Source organism: Copidosoma floridanum, unplaced genomic scaffold (assembly GCF_036245765.1).
Source record: "Copidosoma floridanum isolate Cflo_tuat_1 unplaced genomic scaffold, Cflo_Japanese_pri ptg000007l, whole genome shotgun sequence".
Lineage (NCBI taxonomy): Eukaryota > Metazoa > Arthropoda > Insecta > Hymenoptera > Encyrtidae > Copidosoma > Copidosoma floridanum.
In genome coordinates, this window is record NW_028321884.1 from 12,649,296 (window position 1) to 12,674,411 (window position 25,116).

A 25,116-nucleotide genomic window follows, 5' to 3' on the forward strand; every position below is an offset into this window, starting at 1 on the left:
AAAATGAATTTTACGCTTGTTACTAAGGGAATTTACAGATAAACACCAGCATTGTTCTGAATCAGCTGTACTTTAATCTTTTTTTTCTGTTCTTTTACAATACATTTTTTTTTCCTAAATCATCAACAACTTAATAGTTCTTACTCGAGAAGCTACACATGTCCCAATGAATATTTAAATATTCATTCTAAAAACTGGAATAAATCACTAAGAACCACGACGGTATTTTTTATTTTTCTAAAATGGAGATGGTTAAATAAATAATTAATAAAGAAATACTACGATTTTCCTTGTTTATTACGGCAAAGAATGTACATGAGCAACAATAACAGCTTCACATTGCAATCATAAAACAATATCTTTAAATTACACTCAAACTATAAATTCAAAAAACTTATTATGATAAAGAGATTAGTTATACTAGAGAAAAAAATTATATTTATTAAAAGCTTCATTAGTTACTTCATTAATTAAATTTCTAGATGAAGAAGCAATGCTGTTGGCTCAAATGATTTTTCAATTCTCTGAGTCGGACGAAGATTAGTAAACACTCGGTGCAGTGGTGGGCGTGAACATATCCCATGTGTCTTTCAAAATTACATTTTAGGGCGAAAGTTCGTAAACACTCGTCACATTTGTATGGCTTTACTATTGTGTGTATCAGCATATTATGTCTTGTTAGGTTGTTTTTTTGGGTGAAGGTTTTGGAACACAAATCGCACCTGAAGGGCTTGATGCCCATATGGGTCCACTCGTGCATGGTAAGATGTCCTTTTTGGGAAAAGGTTTTGGAACACAAGTTACAACTGAAGGGTTTAGTCCCAGTATGGATCCTTTCATGCACTATGAGATTACTGCTATAGGTAAAAGTTTTAAAACACGTTTTGCAAGTAAAGGGCTTGTCGCCTGAATGGATCCTCTCATGCACTGTTAGATGTCCTTTTTTGAAAAAGGTTTTGGAACACAAGTTACAACTGAAGGGTTTAGTCCCAGTGTGGATCCTTTCATGTGCTATAAGATTACTCCTTTGGGTAAAGGTTTTGAAACACATTTTGCAAGTGAAGGGCTTGTCGCCTGAATGGATCCTCTCATGCACTGTTAGATGTCCTTTTTTGAAAAAGGTTTTGGAACACAAGTTACAACTGAAGGGTTTAGTCCCAGTGTGGATCCTTTCATGTGCTATAAGATTACTCCTTTGGGTAAAGGTTTTGAAACACATTTTGCAAGTAAAGAGCCTGTCACTCATGTGAATCCTTTGGTGTACCTTGAGTTCAGAGTTACATTTGCAAGATTTTCCAGAAACTTTACAAACGTGAGAAGCGTAGCAGCTGGCCATATTCATGAATGATATTCTGCAGAAGCTGATGCACAGTTGGCTGTTTGAGAGTAGATTTTTGATTGATGCTATACTGATGATTTTATAATTTGGAAATGCCTTTTCTGTAATGAATAATCAGAACAGTTCGATGAATATCATGTTTTTTTGTTATTTGCTGAAGAGTTGTATTTTTTTAGAAATAGGTTTTTTTACAGGTTAGTAAATTTATTTTGTTAGAATATTAAATTAATTTTCTAAGAGAAGTAGACATGATACAGTAAATTAAAATTTCTTAAACGTAGGAGGATTATTTTTTTTTCTGCAACATAAACTGAAATTATACATATTATACATATTATACATTGGGCAACGTTTTATAATAGTTTTTTTTATAAAATTTGATACCATGCTGCTCATTAGTACAAGGAAAGTTAGTTGATTTTTTTATTCTTTTTAATTATCTAAAAGCATTGTTAATATTTTCATAGTGTTAATGTATTATGAAATCATAACATTATGATTTTGAGATTTTGATGTATGTACATTATGAAAACTGTGACCCAGATTTCGATAAAAAATCAAGGTCCATGTAAACATACTGTGAAATACATAAATTTATATAACCGTTACACCAACTTTTAACCAGCCAGTAGCTATTCATATGATAGACACGTGCTTAAGAATGTCGAAAGTGAGGTTAGAATTAAGTAACTACGAAGAAATAGACGATTGACTCAAATACTCTGTGTATAGATAGTTAATTAAAGATTTTTTTCATTAAAAATACAATTTTTTAGTATAATAGTAAAACTCACCACTTTTTTCCAATTTATGATGTACAAAATAGTTTTTGTGGTTTACAAGCTCTTACTTGTATCACTCTGTTGTATTATTGTAAAATTAAATGGGTCTCAGACTCTTTGTTATGTAATACACGTTGTATCCATAGGAACAAAATTCAAAAACTTAAACCAAAATGTTCTTCTATTACTTCTAAGAGTCGAATCATTGTATGTATGTATTAGCAAAAAAGTTAAGACCGTTATTTTATATTTTTATATAATTATATATTTTATACAGTATCACCAAACAAGCTTAAAATATTCTCGAAATTTTTTTACGATGAACAACTTTAATACATACAGTTTAATAGCCGCTAGAGTTCTAATGTACGAAATCATGGAGTTTCAACTGCATACACATTTCAGAACATTCCTAAAAAGTGTCACATTTTTGTTGATTAGAATAGTGCTCATTAAAATGAAACTTTTCTCTACAGTCAGTTTTTCTCTAAAATGCCTTCTTAATGGGCTTTAATAGACAAAAATCGTTTCAAAATAGCTAAAAAATCGTTTCAAACCATCTAATTTTTGTTCGTCGCATTTCGAAATAAAATTTTTAATACGAAAATTATAGATTAACTAAAAATACAATCCATTATATTGACTTTGTAACATTTTTTTGTTCGATTTTGTAACACTTAAGCTTGTCAGTTCAAATTCAAAGTTTTAGCATACTTATATCAAAAGTCAGCTGGATGTAACAACAGAATAAAATTGAATCTTGCTATTGAAATAAAACTTTATGCTCTGGCACCTCGTATACTGGTCGTGCCTCACACACGAAGTATTTTGCATGAATTTAGTCACTCGGTTATTTAAAAAAATTTACATATTTTCGAACGTATGGTATTTGCATTTCGAGTTTCCAATTCTGTTAAAGTCATTGTTTCTAAATTAATTGTATATGTTAAAGTATAACACACACGCCTTTGTCAATATTACCGAGTCAGGATGACAAGCATCCCCTGCAGTAAAAGAGGAAACGCAACGAAAACAATCAAGCAAAGTATCCCGTAACTCCAAAGTCCCGTAAATATCCTTCAAACTTCCCCTATGGGGTAAAAGTTGTGCGACGCTGCAAAATACATTCACGCGCGGGAAACTCGCGTAAGCCAACTTGGTTGGACCGAACGTTAGCCTCATACATCAAGGAGCGTTCGCGCTTGTGGCTAGAAAATTAATACAACACTCGCCAGCCCGTCTTAGCCTCAGTCCCCAGAGTACTTTGTATCCCTACTTCGCCAATGCCGGCCGAACAATTTCTAATAAAGCTCGTTTTTTTTTTCCTTCCTTTTTTTCCTTGACAAATGTTCCTTATTTGTGTTGCAGGAGTGCGACGTTGTCATGATGTTTCCGAGCGGAAGCAACGACAAGACATTAATGTGGCTTCTGGGACGCCTTCGCGCCGGGACGCCAGGACTCGTGGTTCACGTGCGGCATCACGCCTCGTCGGATAGTTACGGTTTCTATCTGACCGCACCGTTCGCCGTGTTGGTATATTTTTATCTGTTTTGGGACGTACAGCTTCCGGGGCACTTTGGGATGATTTTTTTTTTTTCATCTTACAACGCATTGAGAAGCTCTTTGTATAGTGGGTTCTTCCAAGATTTCCACATGACATTACAACTACCGTTTTTTTCGCGGTCCTCGTAGGCTCCTCAAAGCCGCCGAAGAGGTGCACCTGCCGAAACGCCTGCGCCAGGAGTACGGGGGTGGTCTCAAGGAGTTCGTCGGCTCGGAGGCTACTTGCTTCGAGGGCAGCGACGACGAGAGCCGCTTCTTCACGACCCAGGAGCGCCAGTCCCTGGTGCTCCACCTGCTGCACACGCTGAGAGCCGGCCCGCACGACCTGCACAGTCTGGCCGGACGACTCAAACTCGTCGATGGCCAAGCGATCGTTCCCAAATGCCTGTCCGCGGGTGTTATTTCACAGGTAACTGCCGCCGATGTGGATTCATTTCGTAATCCATGGGTTGGGCTTATGTTGGTTTAATTGGATTTTTGGCATTTCGTGTTTTCAATTCACTATCGGACTATAGGGATAACAATGGCCACATAATTCAGAAGTAAATGAGAGTTGAGAAATATGTTATTGATGCGGGTGCGTTTGTTCCTCAAAATGAAAAAAAAAGTATAAATTACACGCGAAACGTTTTAGTGTGTCAAGAAAAAGTCATACGTTGGCTGTGGTTGAGACTAAAATTAAAAAATCGAGTAATAAAAACTAAAAGGCTCACGATAGAGCTGTCGATGTGTCTGAGCTTCCATTCAAACTTTTATTAGCCTTGCGCGCTTTGACAAATCCCTTCGATGAAATCAATGTCGGACGTGGTCGTGAGAACTTTAATAACATAAGTTCAATAATAGAGTCCTACATATCTCTAAAAAAAAAAACGCGATTATTACTTGGAAACGCGTTCAAGTGAATTTTACTAGAAGGTCATTTGCCGTTTTACGACTTGATTATAACGTAAAAGTGAAATAGTACTGGAATACATGATACTTGCACCACGTGCTATAAATCAAGATTAAAATATGCATGAATCACAGTCGTGTGCTTTCCGAGTGATACGTAGGTACTATAAGCGTAAGACATGCATGCACTAATAATTCATTTTTATTATAGTTTCAGTTTTTTTTTTTTTTTTTTTTTTTTTTCTTCTTACCATATTCTCAGACTTTTTTTGTCGATATCGTCTTGTGTGCTGTGCAAGTAGGTTGAGATGTGGATTCGCATTTTTTTTCCAAATAGTTGTATATACATTGGATGCCAAAATTAGTAAAGTACGAAAAAAGTTTCTGTAATTTTAAAAAGCTCCAAGGACGATTTCAAATTACGATGGATGAATAGTTTTGAATTCCTTCGGCAATCCCTGAAGGATGAGATCTTAAAATTCTCGCTCAAACAGTACTTTAGTGAAAAAATCTCGAGAAATTATAATCCCTTGAGAGTCTTTTCTAATGAGATCAAAAAAGATTTGAGCACCAGAGAAAGTGTGATGAAGCAGAGGGATTCCCGACAAAAGCAAAGTTTTCTCGAGTAGCGAGAGAAAAAGACTATTTACGTGCACATAAGACGAACTACAATTTGCGCGAAAGGATCTTATTTATTTATTTTGCATCTTCAATAATTATGCAACCAACCATGTAATTCAATAAAAACCATAAACTTAAAACTTCAAGGTAATGGTAAATATAAATATTAACAATACCCTTGACACCACCAGTTGTAGTTAATGAAAAAATTATATTGATAAAAGAAAAAATAGCTCTTACGATTCCTCAAGCAAAAATTATTATCGCATGAAAAACAAGCTTTCTAGATGATTCAATCAAAGCGTCGTGTGAAAAAACAAAGAAAGGAAAAAGAGCCCCCAAGAGTGCTTTGAGCGATAAAAAGGTGGATAATGAAATTAACCCATTAATCAAGGGACGACTCGATCCGCTCCGGGGCCGGATAACAACTTCATTTGACGAGTTGTGTACACTTGAAACCAATTTGAAAACAATCCTGCGAATGAATTTCCATTTGAACCGTGCGTATGAAAAATTAGAAGAGAGAAAAAAAAACGTTGCTACGAATGTTTGACAGGTCTTCCCTCTCCACGAGCTACCTGCCCTGGAAAAACTGCAGCAGTCGTGGGTACGAGCCTTCTTGAGTCCACAACCCCTCGACGACATAGCCAGGTGCGTTTTTTGCAAAGTCCGATGGACACTGTGCAAATGTGGAAAAACAGTATACTTAACTTCACTATGCGCTGAACAAATTCATACAAATATGTTTGTTGTACTCGCCCAGGTACTTCGGTGTCAAGATCACGATGTACTTCGCGTGGCTGGGCCACTACACCACCGCCCTCATTGTTCCGGCTGCAGTGGGTGTCATATACTGGGTGAGTGCTGAGTAGATAATCGTATACAAAGAGATGCTGTCTGTCGGGTCGACCGGATAATTCACGGCTTTCGGTGTTTTGAGTCGTTATGGGCGGTTGTTACGCGATAGTTCAACTTCGGCCTTTGCGTTGGAGATTTTTGAGCGATGTTTAATGCGTATATAGACGCCCGGAAAGGAAAAATGGGTGACTTTTTGTTCTTTTGGAACTGAAAGAAGATTATTACGAAATTTTCGTGTTAGACCTTGACGATCGATTTGAGATTATAAATGCTTAGCGGTGCAGTCACGTGTATTATTTTTCATACGTTTTTTATTTAAATTTTATATCTGTTGATTGTTGGATGAGTGAAACTTTTATTCTAGATGACCATGATATGCAGTACATAAATTTATTAAGCTGAATTTCTTTTTTTTTGTTAAATACTTGCAAGGTAAAAGTAAGACCGTCTGACTACACTCGTCTGTTTCTACTTGACTTTCTACTTTTTCTACTTAAATTTGCGGGTGATGGCGTTTTGCGGGCGCTTGTTGACATGACCAAATCACATGATATTACTTTTAGTTTATTATGGATACAGTTTATTTTTTACACTACATAGGCGTGGACTGTCAGTTAGGACGTAAAAAATTAGTTTTTCATCACCGACTGGAATTGAAATCCAGCTGATAAATTAAAAAAAAAACGTTTTTTATTAACTAGAAGTTTTTAATAGTAAACTAAAAATTACTCGATAATTTTTTATTCCGCTCATGGCTGATACAAGCGGTTATAAATAATTAAATAGTATTTTCATAATCAAACAGAAATTTGTTTCATTAAATACCTAATATCGCTAAAACTATCGGTAAAGGTATGTCGGCATTAAGTATAATATAACACCCTACTTTATTCAAATGTCAATTGAATATTCAATTAAGCTATGATGCAATTCGATTTTAGCTATCTACAACTTCAAATCAAGGGTTGAATATAATTTTAAAATTATACTAATTTGTTGATCAAAATGATGTTGAAGTCAAAATTAAATTTAAATTGCAATTGACTGTTTTGTTTTAAAATCAAATCTTTTGGAGCCCTGAAGATGTACTTTTTTCATTTTAAAAAAAAGCTACGATCCCTCAAAAACATGGCACCTTTTTCAATTTGTATTAATTCTAGTACTGTATTACAATTCTCATAAAAAAACCAATATCATTTTCCCCTTAATGTTCTACCTACATTTTCCAAGTACATATTGTTCAAAAGAACACATAGTTCCACTGGTATACACTTTTTGTTCGTAATTGTTGTGCTAATGGTCTCCCTCCACGGTATATAGCCCATAGATTTTACGTTACCGATCGAAGCCAACGAAACAAGACACACGCAAAATCCACATTATGGTGCCAATGCGTATATACGTATGCGCATGAAAAAGAAAAGGTACAAAAGTTGATCAAAACATCGCCTGGTTTTTATTTCAAAGAATTACGCAACAACCCAACTCGCAAACTCGTAACCACCGAAAATACCCTCGTCAGGTATACACACAGCGACTCTCTTGCAACAGCTGCTTGAAGGAAAAAAAAAATATCAATAATCCACCCTCAACGCGCAACCTTCCTACATAAAAAAAACACAAGATCGGCATTTAAATCGAAAAAAATGTTTGTGTTTCTGGTTGAAAAAACACACAGGTCGGCATCATCGGTAGGAACCAGGCGGTGGAGGACGTGGCTTACGTGCTATTCTCCATCTTCAACGTGATATGGGCGACGGTGTATCTGGAGACGTGGAAGCGTCGGGGTGCCGAGCTGGCCTACAGGTGGGGCACGCTCGACCAGAGGGACGACTTGCTCGTCGAGCCGAGGCCACTGTTTACGGTAAGCCAAGGAGGATAGTGTGTGTTTGTACTTAAATACTATTTATTTCGATCTCAAAAAGAGGGGAGGAAAGCTCATTCGGATGTTCATAATTACCCCGCACAAAGGGTCGTGATATCGGTTTTTCTGCTCCACCGAGAGGACAGAGAAAAATATCCGTACACACGGTCGTTATTATTATTTATTGTTCAAGCCTTCGCTTGTTTTACACGTTATTTTATAATTTTTCATCCGAAGGCCGTGCAGTGCTATTAGCGTCTCGTTTTACGAGACGGAGTTTTACTTTACAGTTTCTCGGGACAAAGATTTGCATAGAAATTACACGCGGAGAAGTTTGCAGGGTAGAAAGGCGCGTTAGAGCCTAATCTACGTAGTGCTGGTTACGAAAAGTTTAACAACCTTAAGAAAGAGCCTTTGTGCGGGTGTGGTTTGCAACTCGTGAAGTGCGACGTACTCGTGTATATAAATAAAATATTTCTGGAGTAAATGAAATACAGAGCCTCTACAGGTCTCGAAATCGACGTCGATATCGATTTGTTTTTACGTGAGCTTGCAAGGGCTTAGAAGTGGTTCTTGCGCGTATGACATGCAACAAAGTAAAATCTTGGAAAAGTCGATGATATCAGTAATTTTTTTGGCACGAAATGATACACTAACCACGAGACTATGGTGAAATTGGGGCAGTATGCTCCAGTAACTAAAATTTTTAAAGTCATTGACGTATGTAATTTTCCTCCCTAGACGTAATTTGTTCTGTAGTTTCTCGGTAAGAATAAATGTTTTTTTTCTTTTAAGTTAAGCGTCTTACTTGCAGACGTTTTCTCGTAATGGATTATAAATTATTGTACCCATACGTATGCACAAAAGTTATATTTTCCGCATCATTCATGAAATCGTATTTTATGCACTAGAAAAGTACGTAAAAAAGTAAAGATTAATGGTGTTTGCTTGAAGGGAACTTTGGAGGTATCGCCGGTGACGGGGAGTCTCGAGCCGACATATCCCAACTGGAAAAGAAACGCCTTTCGTTACCTCATCAGCGTACCAATAATCGCGATTTGTTTATTCTTCGTTTTTATAGTCATGTTCATAAGCTTCCAAATTCAGGTAAGCCAAGACGTACCCAAACCATAACGATTACTAAGCTTTTTTCTAAACTTTGAACCATAGGAAAAAATCACATTGTTTGCCAACTATCTAAGTGTCTGTTTGTAATAATAAAAAAAAGTTTGGCTAACCTATACCCTGCACAACAAAAAATCCCGATGTATACCAAAGTAGAACTTTGCTGGAGTATTGTAGTCTCTTTTGCATTGAAGGACTGGTGGGACGCGAAACTGGAGGCTGCTGGCTACGGATTCTGGCTGAGCTACGTGCCAAAGGTCCTGCTGGCCTGTGTAATAGCCCTGATGGACGAAGCTTATTTCAAAGTTGCCGTTTTGCTCAACGACATGGGTATGTGTTATCCCTCTCTCTCTCTCTCTTTTTCTCTCTCTTTCTATTGTATATAAACCTCTTACTTTTCGTGACTTTTCATTTCGCTGAGCGACTTTTTTTTTTACTGCGCCCCTACGCTACGCTGCGTAATGACTTTTCGATACTTTCGATCAGATTGTTACGATGGCTATTGATTTCCTTATTGCATACCTCGTCTCTCCCTCGTCTGGCCGTTTGCACAATATGGTGCCAGAAATTTCCGTTTCACCCCAAGACTTTATCTTCCCTTTTAACGAATAGTCTTGTTAGCTACTTATTTTTTTACTCTTAAATTCTTTTTTCGCTCTAGTTTACTCGTTTCACACATGGGTTGATTTGATTACAATATTTTTAATTTTGTAAATTTTCTGTCTCACCAATAAATTATCAATAAACTAAAATTAAAACTTATATCACGTTAAAAAATCGCAAAATCTAGTTTTTTTCACACGAGTATTTTCGGACACTCGTTCTGTGAAGTTCAACTTCAAACGTCTGATCAGCGTGTGTAAATTATCCGACTATAGCACAGTGTCACAATATTATATCGCTTCATGTACTATTTTTATACTAGAATACAAAACATTACTTATTCACACCATGTTAAAATCGGATAATTTGCAAAGCCTGTACGAGGGGCTGCGCACTCTTGAAGTCTTTAAAAAAAACTTCGTAAGTCATTCTAAATCTTTTAAAGATTTCAGAAGTCTCCAAAAGACTTCAGACTTTTTACCGGGACTTGGAGAGTGCATATAGCTTAAAGTCATCAAAAAAGATTTCATAAGTAATTCTAAGTCCTTCAAAGATCTCGGAAGTCTCCAAAAGACTTCAGAGTGTGCAGCCCCTCAAGCCTGTACAAGTACCGAGAAGTTGAACTTTACACGCTAAATGTCCAAAAATTTAGTATGGAACTCGTGCGTGTCGTGATTGCCACACTCACTTAATACTACCTCTTCAACGCACTTTTAGTGTACAAGTGGATAAAATTATTTTCCATGTAAATTAAATTAGTTCTCTTTAGTTACAAGAAATAAACGTTAGTCAAGTAATGTGTATACATGTGCATATAAAACCCACCGAATGAATTAGAAGTTGATTCCATGATAAATTTCGTCTGTTGGACACAGAAAATTATCGTCTTGACACCGAGTACGAGAACCACCTGATCTACAAAGTGGCGTTGGTAATGAATTAACGATAATCGATATCTGTTTAACCATTTTTCTGTGTTCTGTAAACGATTGTATCAACTTGCGCTACTCCATCACTCAATGCACGCATTATGTAGAGCGTCAGTCTGCAAAGAAAGCTTTCATGCAATTTACCACACATATATATACATATCTGGCCCGCACAAGTGCACAATAGCCCCGTCCGGAAACTTTTCTAGTAAAAATAAAGCCAAGACGAAAGTCAGGTCGAGTGTCGCGCGTCAACTTCGCCACGAGAGATCTTTAAATCTCCTTCCACGAAAACGAAGCACTAGTGGTATCTACATTACAAAGGTGAGCTGCCACAAATCCTGAAACTCGGGCGCACGTCAATAGCTCGGAAACTCTGCGTCGAAGGGAGGGAAAAAATTTTTCTCGAGCTCAGCGGAATTCGCGGCTGCACCAGTAAAGAAGCGAAAGACGCGCTGAACAATGGAAAAAAAAAAAGTGGAGAAGGAAAAAAACGAGTGGCGCTGACCTTGAGAAAACGGAATCTCACCGACAACTACTTGTAAACGCGGGCGCTCGAGCGGGACTTTACCCTGTATATCATACGTTGCATAGCAGCTAAGCTTTTTATTCCCTCCATCTTGGCTGTCAACTTTTACTTGTGCACGCGTTTGGTCAGAGCTTGCAAATAGTATCATACGCCTCGAGCTGTACGTATAAATGCGAGATGCTACACATTTATACACACCTATATGGCTTTGATGTGACGTGTCGTGTCGATGTTTTACATCATTTCGCATGGAAACGGATAATTTTGTGCATTTGTAATTCGAATGGGGGAAAAAAATGTATCTCCTTTTCATTTTAGCTAAGATAAATGACATGAATATCGATGGTGTCCACAATGATGATCCAAAAATATTTTTTATGAATTTCTCTAAAAAACAGAAAAAGTACAATAATGATAAATACTGAGTGTGACGAAGATATATTGATCATTGAATTGCATGGCTTAATTAATTAGTTTAACCATACAAATATTTTCTTTCGACGATTGTTTCGTATGAAAATCTTATCGGCTTTTTCGGCATCATTATTCTTCAACATATCCTCAAACTATCGAATTTGGATATTTTACCTTCAAAATTTCTGTTCGAAAAAGTATCGACAAATGATTGACTTACCCTTAAAATAATCTAATTAACTAAAAACATCTTTTGGTAAAAAGTAATTGAGATATCAAAGGTCACATAGAGACATATGACGACATGACACTTCACATCGCGTGCCATCACAATCCCACAGTTCATTAATATAACAGAGAGTCGTGCATAAATGATAGAACGACATTAGTCGCTTCGATCGCTGAAACACGAGTCATTTAACTCGAACCGTACGACGCAACTTATTCCACAAACTATTAAGTTCTGCTCAATCGATACTGCTTTTGAAGTACAGCTGATCTACTTTTTCCACCCATTCTCGAACAATATCATCATTTTGGCTTTTAGTGCTCACCAATGTCTGTGACAATGCATAAATCATCCATTTCGCTGAAATTTCAATGTTTTAAAAGCTGAAAATATTGTTAATATCGATGTCAACTTGACTACGAGGGTTGGTATTTGAGGGCGTGTGTGCATGTCGTAGCGGCTTGGCTTACAGTTAATATTTTACACTACGCGTACCAGTTTGCGTGAGTGATCGATAATGTGCCTTTGTTTGCGTTTCAGTTTCAATTTGTCAACTCCTTCCTGTCGTTGTTTTATATTGCATTTTACATTCAAGATCAAGAAAGACTTAAAGAGGTGAGAAATAATGCAAAATGCTCTTTTCATACATTAATATATGCTATACAATATTTTTATCACCCATGTAAGTTGCATACGTTTTTTTTTCTTTTACATCTATATTATTTATACACAAACGACAATAGACCTGTTTTCACACGTAGATTCTTTATCATTATCAAATGTTATTATTGCCAGGGCACTAGTTTTTTATGATGAAATGGTTACTTGGTAATTTTAATAAAAAAAACGTTTTTTTAACTTTAATTCAATACAGGACATAAAATTAAGGAGTGATTTCTTATATTAACGATGCAAATGACGATGCAAGTTTCAAACTCAGTGAACACGTAATGTTTTAGAAATTTTCAGGGTTTTTTTTTGTCATTAGTCACGAGTGCACCGAGCTTGGTTAAAAGAATACATTAGTTTTTTTAGTACAATAATTAAAAGTATAATTCATAAGACTACAAAAATAATAGAAACGTTCGATGTGATAAAATATTATAAACATTATACCTTGTTACAAATTTTCTCAATTTTTATTTAAATTGCTTATTTAATACGTGACGATAAATACATTTTTAAGATCAAATTTATTCAACTTTTATTTTTTTAGAATTATCCAGTAAAGTGTTTAGATTTACGAAATTCCACATTTTTTTGGCGTAAAATAACCTTTAAAAATATTTAAAAATATTTCAAGATCTTGGCATTTAATAAAATCGAGGAAAGAAGAATTTTAAAATTTTAAGAAGTAACATCTTTGTCATGCACAAGATAAAAAATTTTAAACATTTTTTTTAACACGATGATTCAAAAAAACAAGGAAAGAATGTTTTATTTAAATAACTTTCAAGTCATATTATAATACCTAATTAGGAAAATTTTAACATATTTACTCGTACTTTGCCATCGTATCAAAAATTACTAGTAAATTTCGTAACGTGTTTTTTTTATAGCATACTATACCCCATTTAATTAGCCATTTACAAGGAACAAACCCCCCACAAATATAATGATGAACCCGCCAAAAAGAGCAAAAAAAAAAAAAAAAAAGAGTACACCATCGGTTTCCAGCAACTGGCAGCCCTGTTAATAGCACGTCAGGTGATTGGCAACCTGAAGGAGTCGGCGGTGCCATATCTGATCGAGCAGCTACGACTGGCACGGTTGAGCTTCGAGATGTTCGGAGCGCTGAGTCCAAGCGAGGCGCGCGCCCCACCCGGCCAACCAGAACAGGCGTCCAGCGCAAGTGGCACCGAAGAGACGGAGGGCGGTGGGGGACCGGAGGACGACAGGGAGTCGAAGGCTAAGCAGCAGAGGATCGTCAGCCAAGCGGAACTGGAGAGCTCGCTCTACAGAGTAGGACACCCAACTAATTCTCTACTTAGTGACGTTGCTTTCAAGGTTTGGGGTCTAGATTTGGCCGATCTTTTGTTTCGACTTTTTTTCACCTTTTTTTTTGTGTTTACTGGTTATTGTTGTTGTGGTTGTTGTTACGTGACTGCTCTTCATGCTTAATGTTACTTTGTGTTATTACGATTTTTACAAATTTTTTTATCATTTTTTCTTCGTGTGTTTTATATTTTCGCATCTGTCTGACTTGTGCTTGACTTTTACTACTTGAAATGATACATAACGCTGTTTCGGTCGATACTACTTTAGTTGAGGATTTTTTTTGTCCTTATAAATTATTTTTGATTATTCTAGCACAGGAAACAAAAATTTTTCCTCTTCTAATACGATACTTTTATATATGATACTTGTTTACTTGTTTAGTTCCAAGTGACGTGAATACACTGTGTGATTGATTTATGAACACGACATGACTAAATTAATTGTGTTTTTAGATTCAATTACATTTTTTTTACTAATAAGACTTTGTTATAAATAACAACTAAATTTACTTTTGAATGATAAAATAATATCGTGGACAAAATATTGATTATTACATAATAGTGACATTTTATGATTAAAAGTTACCTACAAGACAGACAAAGACTTTTCTGGCATGTGAATGCCGCCAACACACAATAACAAGCATGATAACCTACCATCATTTATCTTAATCCCCTTTCAACGCCTAATGTATGGGAAAATCTACAAAAAAACGTCTTTCTGGCTTAAAAAAACATTTCTTTGGGAACATACTTCTACATAATGTATCGTACCAATGTAAAAAAAAAAAAAAAAAAAAAAAAAAAAAAAAGTAAGAGTTAAACATTGATGTCTCCGTTTTTCGTCGATTTTCTCATATTGAAACTATCATTATTGATCGATATAATCGTTTTTTGTCGAGGTGATGATTTTTTTTACCGTCATTTTTGGCGCGTTGATTATTATCTTCTGTTTTGATCGATCATTTTTGCAGATTAAAATACTTTTTTTCCGTTTTCCGACGATTTCATCGACGAAGCACAGGTACCAACGAGGAAGGTAATATCACGTTCATCCAATATTACACACAGTGTATTTATTTTTTCACCCGTAAATAACATATTAGAGTACATTCGAATGTAATCAAGACGCGTAAAAAAAGACGCATCTTCCAAATACATAGCCATACACACAATATATTACGTGCAGAAACACAATACCCTCTCCTTATTTAACGAGCACTGTACAGTTATGTTTTAATTTCGCTTTGTGCATAGATGATATACTTTCTCACAATGTTGTCTGCACGGGCGAGTGCACAATAACCCACCTACACTTATACTAATGAAAAAAAACAACGAGTGCACCCCATTTGAAAATCTCGACCCAGTTTGCCCTACTTTTACGATGCAAACTGCAAAAATGATCGTTTAAATTACAAATAAAATTAAAAGGGTCAGAGACCAATTACTCGTATAAGCTTAATCAAGCCATTATTATTCGGAAAAAAAAAGAAATTGGTCGAGTTGTCAAGATTTTCAAATAGTTTGACACGAAGCTAGAGCTTGGACGAAGCTTCCGCAATTAAAGAGGAAAAAACGTGCAAACTTGCAGTACGACGGTGCGTTCTCCGAGCACCTGGAGATGCTCTCGCAGCTCGGCTACGTCTGCCTCTTCTCCTCGGCGTTCCCACTGGCGGCACTGGCCGCTCTGCTGGGCAACCTGCTGGAGCTGAGGGGTGACGCCTTCAAGCTGTGCTTCGTCCTTCAGCGGCCCTTTGGTCGCCGAGTGTCCAACATCGGGACGTGGCAGGTGAGCTTACGGGATGAATTTTAGATCGGAAGGGAAGAGGTAGAGGGTGCCCGAGTAGTTTTTTGCTACGCTGAAATAGCGTCTGACCACACAGTGATACGCTCTACTTGAAAATATGCCAAGAGTTGGATGAGGGTTCTGGTGCGAGTAGTCTTTTGGCTTTATCAGTTATCGATTTTCTCGTGGGTTGCTGGCAGGGAGGGAAATAGCGTTTTATTGTTATTATGATGTGAAAGGTGATTTGAATAGAGATGTTTGAATACATCGGGGTTATAAATGAAAAAAAAAAAAAAAAAAAAATTAACATAAACAGGTGTAGTTAACAGAGAAAATAATATATTTGAGCTGATGACAATGTGTTTGTAGGTATGAATTTTGTTTAAATGGTGTAAAAGCACAATTATGGTAATGTAAAATATTTTCAAACTATTTAGGTATGTGTGTACATAAGAACTGTCCAAGACGTACTACATGCCATGGTATATTTTGTATTTTAGATTTAAAAAACCTAACATCTGGAGAAACAAAAGACATTTTTATTAGAGTTTTAAGCTGAAGTTGTAAAGGAGAAAAAATATTGTGAATAAGGCTTAATCGTAAAAGTCTAACCTAAAAGTTAATAGTAAAACTTGGAAAATCAGTAAAATCTTAACTATGAAAATTAAAAAAAATAAATTAAATAGTTTTCATAAAAAATATTCTCTTTGTCCCAATATCCTCTAAGCCTATGTGTTTAATCTTACGTACTTACCACTATGCGTAGCAAAAAAGTCGTTTTCCTCGGTAGTAGCCACGAAAAATCACTTGCTACCCACGGGGGGAAACAAAGAACTCCTCATATGGCATTCTTATCTGCCTCTTAACGTGTCAACTCCTTGCGATCTGAGATATTCTTTATTTTTCCTCCTTTGGTGAGCAACACGTTATTTCTGCCTCTTGGATGAAAGTAAAGATTCACCACAAGGTTTCATACTTCCATCTTTGGTTATGGAACGCACACTATTTTGCCAATATCCTGTTAAGTTAACGCAAGAAAAAAAAAAAAAAAAATTATCAAAGACAATTCAAATACCTGATTGAACAAATAAAAAATGTCTTACAGAACGCGATGGAAGCCATGGGTCTGGTGGCAATTCTGGTGAATTGTGCGCTGATCGGTCTCAGCGGCCAGGTGCAACGCATGTTCCCGGAAATGTCGGCAACGCAGACCATCCTGCTGATAGTGGCGCTCGAGCACATAATGCTCGCCATACGGTTCGTCATAATCGGCGCGATTCCTGACATTCCTTCTTGGGTGGCCACCGAAATGGCCAAGGTCGAGTTCTTGCGGAGGGAGGCGGTGAGGAGGTTGTCCACGACACCCTCGCCCTCCGAACAGCAACCCAGCACCGTTATAGGTATGAAGTTCTTGTTTCTTGCTTGTTTCGCCGATGTAATGGTAGGTAGTTGGTTTTTTTTTTGTTGCTATGAGTTTTTTTTTTTTTTTTTTTTTTTTTTTTTTTATCGCGAGTACACTTCATGTTCTCATTGTGCTTTTGTAAACCTGTTGCTATACAATTTTTTTTAACATTTCTTTTATGATTTCATTTTTTTTGTACAAACTTTTTTTTTACTTTAAAGTACGAGAAAAATATTTGAATCATTAGGCAAATGTTTTTGTTAAAAACATTCATTATTATTTTAAATATTTCTTTTATCACGCTAGAGAAGAAATGTCAATTGAATCAGTACGTCTGCTTAAAATTAAAAATATTTATTTCGAAAATCTATAAAATGTCAAATCAAGTATTGTATTAATTTTCTTGATAACTGTAATTCTTATTAGTCCATTTTGTTCGTATGATGTGTAGTTATAGTATGAATCAAAATAATAGCAGTGGTAACGATAAAATTTTTGTAGTGTTGATGAAAAAATTGCACCGATGTAACTGTAGATAAAAAATTTTAACTAGCCTTGTGGTAAAAATAGTGGATTCTTCGTAGTTTTGTACTATTATGACTTTATCAAATTAATATCTGTGTAAACCTTTCAAGCAATCTATTAATGTAGTAACATTTTAACAATCATAGTATTTCTGTGTAGAAACAAAAGTAATTGCATGGATTTACTGAAACAACGAGAGTCTGTCCTTGGTAAATAATTTGGTAATTTTGAATGAGTACATTAGAATATTATTTATAATTTTTAAGGCATGTAGTTTATCGAAAATTTACAAATTTTCTCTACCGTTATTTATGATTAATTTACTTTCAAAATCTTAAACTAATATATCAGCAAAAATTTTTATTTTTATTAAAGTTTTTCACTTTATCTCTGTAAAAGTAAACAGTTCCGACTATTTTGTAAGAATAATTACGAGCTGACAATCTCCAAAATCATAATCACATAATCCTTAATACCACATTCATTGAAAACGATTATTCAAACCACCAATGACTAAGTAAGACAAAACTAAAAAAACATGTCCAAAGCCATTGGACACACGCTACCGAACGAACACTCACAACGAAATTCATCGCCATCTTGCATACATTCACGCAAACGCAACAACTCACGAGAGTAAAAGAAAAAAGACGATCCAAGACATGAAAAAAAAAACCAAGTCCTTCCGTAATCGGCGCCCCATCTCGGCCCTCCCGACCCTCGTCTACTCTACTCTCACTCGTATACTCAGGGAGATTCGTGGTGAGTCCAGCAGACGGTGCGTCGAGCAGCGAAGAGGAGCTCAAGCAGCTGCAGCAGCGCTGCGCCGAGGAATTGGCCAACGCGCGCTCCAGCAACTACCGAGCGAGTCGACCCGCGACCCCGACAGTGCCCTCCTCGAGCGCCCAGACGCCCAGTGTCCCAGGAACGCCCAGCGGAGCCGTTGCGTCGTTGCACCAGGTGCCCAGAATAACGGAGTCGCCCTCGGTCCAGCCGGATACGCCGGGGAGCACGGGGAGCCACAGCAGCGATCACAGCAGCCCCTTCCTCGTAGACTCGGGGGAGATCAGTGCTCTGCCGAGGGGCAGCATACCTGGTGGTGACAAGTGTAAGATTTTATCGCGTTACTCTCCTAAATCAAATAGGGCTTTGGTGCTTTTTTTAAAAAAAAAATTTTCCAGGTTTTATGAAACCGTTTGCTCGAGTTTTTTTCTATTTCATTTGCGTGGTAGTGTACATGCTGTGTCTCACCCAAGCTAAGAGAAAAAAATTATTTCAACTGTCGAGAACTGTAATTTATACCGTACAATAAATTACCACTAGCTTTCAGCAATTAAAAAGAAAATTCTCTTGATGATTCTTACCATTTTCTATTTGCAAAAACTATGCACTTATTGATACAGTCACTGATTCATAATATTGAATAATAGGATAGTTATAATATTAATAGTGTGCCGATGGAAAAAAATTGTTTTAATATTTCAATTATTTTTACTTCAGCTCATGTAAATATCAAGATATTGTCCCAAATGTATCCAAGACATTGTTTTTACTATTTTATTTTTTACATTCTTCTGTAAATAAAAACATTACCGAAGCGAAAAATGATCGTAATAGCAATTAAAAAAGTATCTAAATGACAAAACGACATCAGTTTACGGTGCTAATTAAAAAAAAAAAAAATATTTTTCTCACAGTCAACGAAAGATGATCAATTACGTTTCTGTCCTGCCTATCAATGAATACCAAACACATTCATTCGGCTTATTTATTCACGACGATATATAAATCCACGCAATTGAAAAAGTTGGGTTTCCCCACGGAATTCCACTTTACTTCAAGTGACACGTGGACGACCAAAACATTTTATTTTTAAGTATAACGTTAACTTATATTTTAGAGTGAATAATCAATCCTTGTATTTTTACATAACCACTTGTTTAGATTGAGTGTCGGTTTATTAACTACATAAGGTCAAAAGGTTGCGGTAGTAAACTTTGAAAAAGTATCAATTATTTTGTCATTTTATGATAGGAGAATTGAATGAAGCAAAACAAAATGCAATTACATCCCACAATGTACATTTGATAAAGTGAAAACGCACTCTTATTCGTCACCAGCCCGTAAATCGAGGGACTGGATAACGAGCGAACAAGAATCGTCGGGCAGCGGGGACTACAGCCACCACTTGACGATCGGTCCTCACGGCGGCGTCGACTGGGTGAGGCGCCTCGGCCTCGAAACCGGAGGCAGAAAATCCAGTGACTCAGAGATCAGTGGGGTTGGTGGTGGGAGCAACAGCGGGGACGAGATGGCCCTACACAAGTCGACCGACTGCATCGTCTCCAAGGACTTTGTCGCATCCTCCGAAAACGATCTTCTTCGGTGAGTTCCAATAACTGACATTGTGACGCCGTGGCTGTAATCGAAGGTTTTTTGAATTTTTTTGACGATGTTGCATCGTGGTTGCTACTCTCTAAATTGCGGGTGTAACGAGATTATTTACAGGATAAAAATACAAGTGAGCTGTGACTGATCATTTTGTTATTTAAAAGAAAACTACTTGTTCATCTTTTTTTCAAAATCTGCTATATTTTCTCCATAGAAAAATTGGCAATTCAAGCTACGTTTTGATATAAATTAATGGACGGTATTTAAAAGTTGGCACCAGTAATGGGAGCTCGAGTGATCGGACAATATACAAGGCTAGTCATATCTTACCTTCATTTTCAAATGATAATTGGATCTGCGTATAATCAAGTTCTTTTTTCGAGCGTCTCAATATCTATTTATTGAAAAAATATTTAATTTTCATGATTGACGCAGTGATGAAGGTCTTCATATTTTTTTGGGTCAAACGATGTTTATATCTTTGTCACGATCGGCATATGAGTGTTGAACGATGTGTCGTAACATTATAACGCGTGACACCTCATCACTTCACGCGATGACGACACTATTTTAGCTTCGATTAAAACTCGTTATTTGTATCATGCGGAGGATCAATTGTACGAATTTACTTGCTTCTGCCGAAAAAATTAATAAATTTGACTGTCCAAAGTATCAAGGATAGAAAAATATTAACCAAGCCGAGTCTCGTCCCAAAACAAAAACTTGAATCGTAGGATGAAAAAGTGCAGGTCCAATATTTTCCTTGAGCCCCTCCGTTTTTCTACATCGTATCCATCCCTCCGAAGATTGACCGAGCATCAGCTGCCCAAATCACGTTTGCTCCTTTTTCATACTGTATTATTCAATATCCCGTGGCATGAGCCGTAGAATTGTGAAGGATTGCTCGAGATTTTCGATTTGCTCGTACGTTATGGAGGCTTGAGGATCTCGTTTTCGAAGCTTATACCACTGAGATATGATGTACCGTCGTTATTTTCATCATGACAGGTTTCTACTGTAAATATGAATATTACATCAATGTGGTTTTTATACAAAATAACTATGTAATCCATACTGTTTCCCAACAGATTCTTCATTAGTTTACCATGAATTTTATCCTAAAATTACTCTCATTTTGTCACTTACATTTATTGATACTTCCGAATACGAAATCCAACTATAATCCAAAGACATTATGCGTAGATCTATGACTAATCCACTTGAGAACGCCATTCAACGACTATTATTAATAACAGCTGGATTCTCGTAAATAGGCATTATGTTATGTCTTGTTATCCACACGATGACAAAAAAAACCTGAAAGTTTAAGTATAGTAAGTAAAAGTATCATCATTAAGATTGTTTTAAAATTTTTTCAACAATTTGAAAATCTTAGATGGAGTATCCGAATCCTTTTGTTTTAGAGTTGTGATATTGTTCATAATAATCACAGTTTCAAGTATTTAGCTATAAAGAATTACTATTTAATGATGAAGGATAAGACTAAGCCATCAATTCACATTAAATCGCTGAGCATTACATTTCGATTTTATATACAGAATCCTTGATAAATCTCAGGGTGATCCGACTTGGATTGTATATGGATTGCTTGTTTATTTTGCTAGATGAAATACCCAGATTTTTTCAATTGAATAGTTATAATTCCAAATATGAACATGTATGTCGTAATCTATTAAAAGAATTGATCTTTCATGGTAAAAGCCTATAGAAGAATTTCTTGATATTAACTGCTATAAAGTTTTATTGTATGATTGATTTTTTCTGGTATATTTATAACCGTTCGAAGAAATCAATAATTAATGACAATAGTTTGACATAAAAATATTTTAGTAAAAAGAATGTACATGCGTTGAAATGTTGAAAATGTTAATAATGCTAAAACTAGATGTTTAATTAATATGACTCCAAATGGAGCTCGAAGTGAAAAAAAGCTAAAGTCCACAAATTATAGTTCATCCAACGCTTTCAGTTCCATTCCGCCGTGGACTCCGTCACCGCGAAACCAAAAGTTCCGAGTGTCCCCGGAAAAGGAGCGAGCTCGGGAAAAGAGCGAGAGCAGGTACCAGCAGCAGCAGTTACACGATCAACAGCAGCAAAGGCAGCAGCAACAACAGTACCAGCAGCACAGGGATTCGATGCAAGAGCACCGGGAAAGACAGTTGCACCAAAGCGAGAGGGAAAGGGACGCAAGTGCGGTCTCCGACTCGAGCAAGACGAGCCAGGAGGATGATAAAGCATCGAAGGAGGATCGGGAGGCCAAGAAGACTAGGGTCAAGCAGAGTCTGATGAAAAGGGCTCGCTCGGTCGCCATATTTTCACTCAAATTGAAGGTATTCTGAACTACTTGCTCCATAACTAATCAGTGATAGAGCTGTCCACAAATCGGCTACGATTTTTTTTTTTTTTTTTTTTTTTGTACAATTATTGGAATAGACAATGAGTGGTTGTACTACGATTAAAAAGAATTTCATTTGGGAGTTGTTTCTTCGGATTCATAAATTGATACTTCGATTCACTGGATCAAAATTGAGTGTTAAACTCCATATCCTCGAATATTTTGCATCGTGATTTAATTTGTTCCATTTTTGGATCCAAAAAAGAGGATCGAGATTAAAAAGTGGGTCATCATTCATAAATGAGATCAGGAAATGATGATCCAAATATTGGGATATAGATTTTAAAATTTTCCTCGTATATCGATGTATAACTAGAAATGCGAAGAAATGGCAATCCACATTATAATTAGTATTGATGATTTTTCGATCAATCGGGTTACAGATGTATCGGAATTACATTAATCCGATTCACTGTGCACCCGATTGAAATACGGATCAGGTTCATGATGGATTAAATTTTAGCATCAAACCGGATAAATAATTCCAATTCACGCAGATGAAGAAATAAATCGAGAAAATAACTTCAGATTACAAAAATGCTTTGATCGGAATGAAAAACAAAAGATCTTGATTCGGAATTGACTAAAAAATATAAATTAAGGGTCTGAATTGTAACTGGACTCATATAGATGATATACATATATAATCATTTCTATAAATTCTACATAATATCATGTATATATAGATAGACCGATATGGACCTTATATATATCGAAAAAGTCTTCACTTATTTGAGTTCCTACGGTTTTTAAAGACTAAAGTTATAAAAGTCTTCACTTATTTGAGTTCCTACGGTTTTTAAAAACTCAAGTTATTACACGTCTTAAATATTTCTAGTTGACTTAAAGTCCTTCAAAGGCTTCCAAACAACTTTCCCAGTCTTTTAGAGACTTTCACATCTTATTGACCTTACGGAGACTTGAAGATCTCTTCGTGTCTTCGAACGCTTTTTTAGTCATTTGATAACTTCAAAAGTGCTTGAGGCAATGAAATATCTTTTTGAGGAAGCAATGTCACATAGTCCAAAATTCCGTTGAGTACTCCTTAACTTTAGCCGAAGGACCCAGAATAAAGCAACGGTCCCTTTGACACTGCTGTGTGCACCCCCTTAGTTGTGGGCAGCTCTGGTCACCATGTGTTTCCTCGTGGGTAACAAATAATTTCATTTTACTCGCATAGGAACGAAGGGCACGCGAGGCAGAGGTGAAAGCGAAAGAGGCCGAGAGGGAGGCCCGATGGCAGCAGCCCCAGTCTTGCGTAGGTGGTGAGCTCTCCTGCATCCCCATAGAGAAGCTCATATCCGTGGACGACATCGCGGCTATGGAGATGCGCCGAATGAATCACTAGTCATTGCTGCTGCTGCTGTTTCTTCGTTCCATCATTGATTCGTTCGGGGGTACCGGATAAAAAGGGAAATGATAAACGTCCGCGAGAGTATGATGGTGATGACGAGCGTTATTTAGAAATAATTTGCTTGTGATATGTGAAAATTGAAGAAAAAGATTTATTCATTTAAAAAAGTCTCATAGAAATCATAACTTTTTTGAAGTTACGCGATGGTTGTACTTGTAATGTTTCCTGAGTTTGACTAATTTTTTTTTTTTTTTCCCCCGTTTCCTTGATAAAGTCCCGAAAGCAATGAAAGTACAAATGCCAGTTTCTATAAGACTTTTTCGACTGAACAGCCAGAATGATTTGAGAGTTGCGTGACAAAGTCCATGGAAGCAAAACGAAGAAGAAAAAAAAAAGAATTTTTTTTTTTTGGTTGCGATGAAAAAGGAGATATCTAATTTTTTTTTATCGTTAACGTGTAACAGAGACGAGGTAGTACGTATCAAGCAATCCACGGCTTGTTCTCCGGGCAGCAGGCTTTTTTGTAATTTTAATTTGGTTGCAAAGCAAGGAAAAACTGGATGAAATTGGCGTGCTTTTTTTATTTGTGTAAAAAAAAAAAAAATTCATCAATCATTGCTCCGGTTTTCCCGTTGACTTTGTATTCGCTTCATACTTCGGTGGTTTTTCAATACGAGCTGTACATACAATACCCATCGTCAATATCATTTTTATTCATGATGTATCGTTTCGTAAGGCTGATTTTAATTAATTTTTTACATACATCGTTAAAAGACTAAAATTAACATTTTAACACGCACTTGATGATTTTGTCGAGAAAAATCATTCGATTAAAGTCAATTACATGCATACAAAGTTAAAAAAAAAAAACCTAACTTTTTAATCATTAAATGTAATAAATGCAATAATTGAAGCGAAACTAAAAACAAAAGTTACAGGGAAGCCCGAGGCTTGGATAGAGAGTCAGTCCCTTACAATTCGTAATGTAATAAAAATAAAAGCAAACGCACTTGTTGAGACAGTTTTTGTAAATGCTACTATATAAAACGATGATTGCAGATAAAGTGAACATTTAGCCAGTTTTTTAGCATCGAAATCTAGAATTTCACACTAGTGGTGAATCAGAGTTGTTATTGTTGCTAAAGTATAAGTTGTTGATTACTGTTGACTGGATTTTCCTCTGATAAAATTAAAAAAAAAAAAAAAAAGGTCTCTGGGTGAGAACAACAGCAATTATGTGACGTTTTCAGAAAATTGTTACAAAATTTACCAATGTTACTGCTTTTGTTGGTTGTTTGCAATGAATTTCCGAGGACATGGATCTTGGGTGATTTTTTTCAATATTCCAGTATGTCCAACTTTTTAATCTCTAGTTTGGCTAATTTTCTTTCCAATTATTTGTAACAATTGATGGTTGATACAGAAGCAAAAATTGTGAAAATATTTAAGTACAATTTTGATCACTGAATCACTTGCGTTTGCTGTGTTTTGAAGT

At 36.2% G+C, this 25,116-nt stretch overlaps 1 protein-coding gene across 4 annotated transcripts in view; it reads left to right on the forward strand.

Annotated features, from left to right (window-relative positions):
* Positions 1 to 23,674, forward strand: part of wwk (anoctamin 8 white walker) — a 40,153-nt gene extending 16,479 nt beyond the window's left edge. Inside the window, exons 3-19 of one of the 4 annotated variants that reach the window (XM_089588613.1) lie at positions 3,490 to 3,650; positions 3,814 to 4,093; positions 5,753 to 5,847; positions 5,960 to 6,053; positions 7,733 to 7,918; positions 8,873 to 9,025; positions 9,238 to 9,373; positions 10,522 to 10,577; positions 12,288 to 12,362; positions 13,425 to 13,709; positions 14,769 to 14,783; positions 15,339 to 15,536; positions 16,639 to 16,933; positions 18,212 to 18,568; positions 19,581 to 19,845; positions 21,824 to 22,202; positions 23,448 to 23,674. In XM_089588613.1, the coding sequence (XP_089444739.1) occupies positions 3,490 to 3,650; positions 3,814 to 4,093; positions 5,753 to 5,847; positions 5,960 to 6,053; positions 7,733 to 7,918; positions 8,873 to 9,025; positions 9,238 to 9,373; positions 10,522 to 10,577; positions 12,288 to 12,362; positions 13,425 to 13,709; positions 14,769 to 14,783; positions 15,339 to 15,536; positions 16,639 to 16,933; positions 18,212 to 18,568; positions 19,581 to 19,845; positions 21,824 to 22,202; positions 23,448 to 23,615 (3,198 nt within the window). In that variant the 3' untranslated portion in view covers positions 23,616 to 23,674. Of the gene's footprint in view, positions 1 to 3,489; positions 3,651 to 3,813; positions 4,094 to 5,752; positions 5,848 to 5,959; positions 6,054 to 7,732; positions 7,919 to 8,872; positions 9,026 to 9,237; positions 9,374 to 10,521; positions 10,578 to 12,287; positions 12,363 to 13,424; positions 13,755 to 14,768; positions 14,784 to 15,338; positions 15,537 to 16,638; positions 16,934 to 18,211; positions 18,569 to 19,580; positions 19,846 to 21,823; positions 22,203 to 23,447 lie in introns of all 4 variants that reach the window. The other 3 variants (XM_089588612.1, XM_089588615.1, XM_089588614.1) reach the window with 3 other exon arrangements.
* The last annotated feature ends 1,442 nt before the right edge of the window (positions 23,675 to 25,116 follow it).